Source organism: Plectropomus leopardus, unplaced genomic scaffold, assembly GCF_008729295.1.
Source record: "Plectropomus leopardus isolate mb unplaced genomic scaffold, YSFRI_Pleo_2.0 unplaced_scaffold26248, whole genome shotgun sequence".
Taxonomy (NCBI): domain Eukaryota; kingdom Metazoa; phylum Chordata; class Actinopteri; order Perciformes; family Serranidae; genus Plectropomus; species Plectropomus leopardus.
Window position 1 is genome coordinate 465 of NW_024628544.1, and position 1,542 is coordinate 2,006.

Genomic DNA, 1,542 nt, shown 5'->3' on the forward strand with positions numbered 1-1,542 from the left:
TGAGATGTCAGCCATAGGCCTGGGAGGCCCAGAAGCCTCTCTTAGAATAGTTGGAATAGTCTTTCTCTCTTAGCTGGAGATCCATCTTACCTGCTGGATCCTAACCACTCAGCTCCACCAGGTTGGATCTCTAGGCCCAGGGGCTGACCTGCGACCCACCTGGCATGTTTGGCATCCAAACACAACCTACCACCATACCCCACAGCATCTTTTCGAGGCATAAAAGGAGCTGCTGTCCCAGCACTTCTTCACTCTCTGCTCAGAGCCGCCGACCAGCCGACCAGCAGCCATGACCTCCTTCTCCAGCCGCAGCAGCTACATATCCTCCCCAGTGAGAAGCTCCATCATCATGGCCCCCGCCATGTCCCACCGAGCCAGCACTGGGGCTGGCAGTGTGTATGGAGGAGCTGGAGGGTCTGGAGTCCGTGTCTCCAAGGCCTCCTTCGTTTCCTCCGCTGGTGCTGGAGGTGCCTTCAACCTAACTGACCTGGCTGATGCTGTTGACGTAACTGCCAGTGAGAAATTCACTATGCAGAACCTCAATGACCGCCTGGCCACCTACCTTGACAAGGTGCGCAACCTGGAGAAGGCCAATGCTGAACTGGAGCTGAAGATCAGGCATTTCCTGGACAATAAAACCTTGCCGGAGGCTCATAACTACACCAGCTTCAACGTCCGCATCAAAGACCTCCAAGACCAGGTGAGTACACAAACTAAAAACTTTTTGATTTTTTTTCATTCTGATTTTAACTTTTTACATTTTTGATTTAAGTTTAAGTCTTTGAGTGTACAATGGCTTTCTTAATTTTATTGTTATTTAAGTTTTTTTTTTTTTTTTTTTCAAATGCATTGTCTTCTCTTGTAACTATTTGAACTACAGTGCTTTAGTTTGAATTTGTCAACTTTTCAGATCAATGCCGCTGCTCGTGAAAATGCTCTCGTCATCCTCGCCATCGACAATGCCAAGCTAGCCGCCGACGACTTCAGAGTCAAGTAAGTGTAAGACTTTGTTTCTTTTATTATCAAATTGTGTGTCAAGACCGAATCATAAAACAATCTGATTGAATGTCTTATTTTGAACACCTTCCTCCCAATCATCTCAACAGAGAGGTGAGTGCTTTGATCTCATTCTCGTTTTTTTTTTTCAGATATGAGAACGAGCTGTCCATGCATCAAACTGTCGATGCTGACATTGCTGGGCTGAAGAGGGTCCTGCAAGAGCTGACCCTGAGCCGGTCTGACCTGGAGAAGGTGGTGGAGGGTCTGAGAGACGAGCTGGTCCAGTTGAAGAAGAACCATGAGGAGGTAAGATCACTGAAAGCAGACAGTAAAACAGATAAGATAAAATGACAGAAGTTTAACTAGTGTCCTCCTGCAGGACCTGCTGGCTCTGAGGGCCCAGATGAGAGGACAGGTGAATGTGGAGGTGGACGCTGCTCCTCAGCAGGACCTGTCCTTTGTGCTGGCTGGAGTCAGAGAGCACTATGAACAAGTTGCCAGCAAGAACCGCAGAGACCTGGAGGCCTGGTTCCAGGCTAAGGT

At 48.2% G+C, this 1,542-nt stretch overlaps 1 protein-coding gene across 1 annotated transcript; it reads left to right on the top strand.

The window, feature by feature from the left end:
* Positions 1–221: 221 nt before the first annotated feature.
* Positions 222–1,534, top strand: LOC121966898 (keratin, type I cytoskeletal 13-like; the record flags this gene model as incomplete). Its single annotated transcript, XM_042516968.1, has 4 exons — positions 222–700; positions 911–993; positions 1,149–1,305; positions 1,379–1,534. Coding segments are annotated over exons 1-4 (807 nt in total), but the record flags the coding sequence as incomplete, so codon positions are not given.
* Between the last annotated feature and the right edge of the window lie 8 nt (positions 1,535–1,542).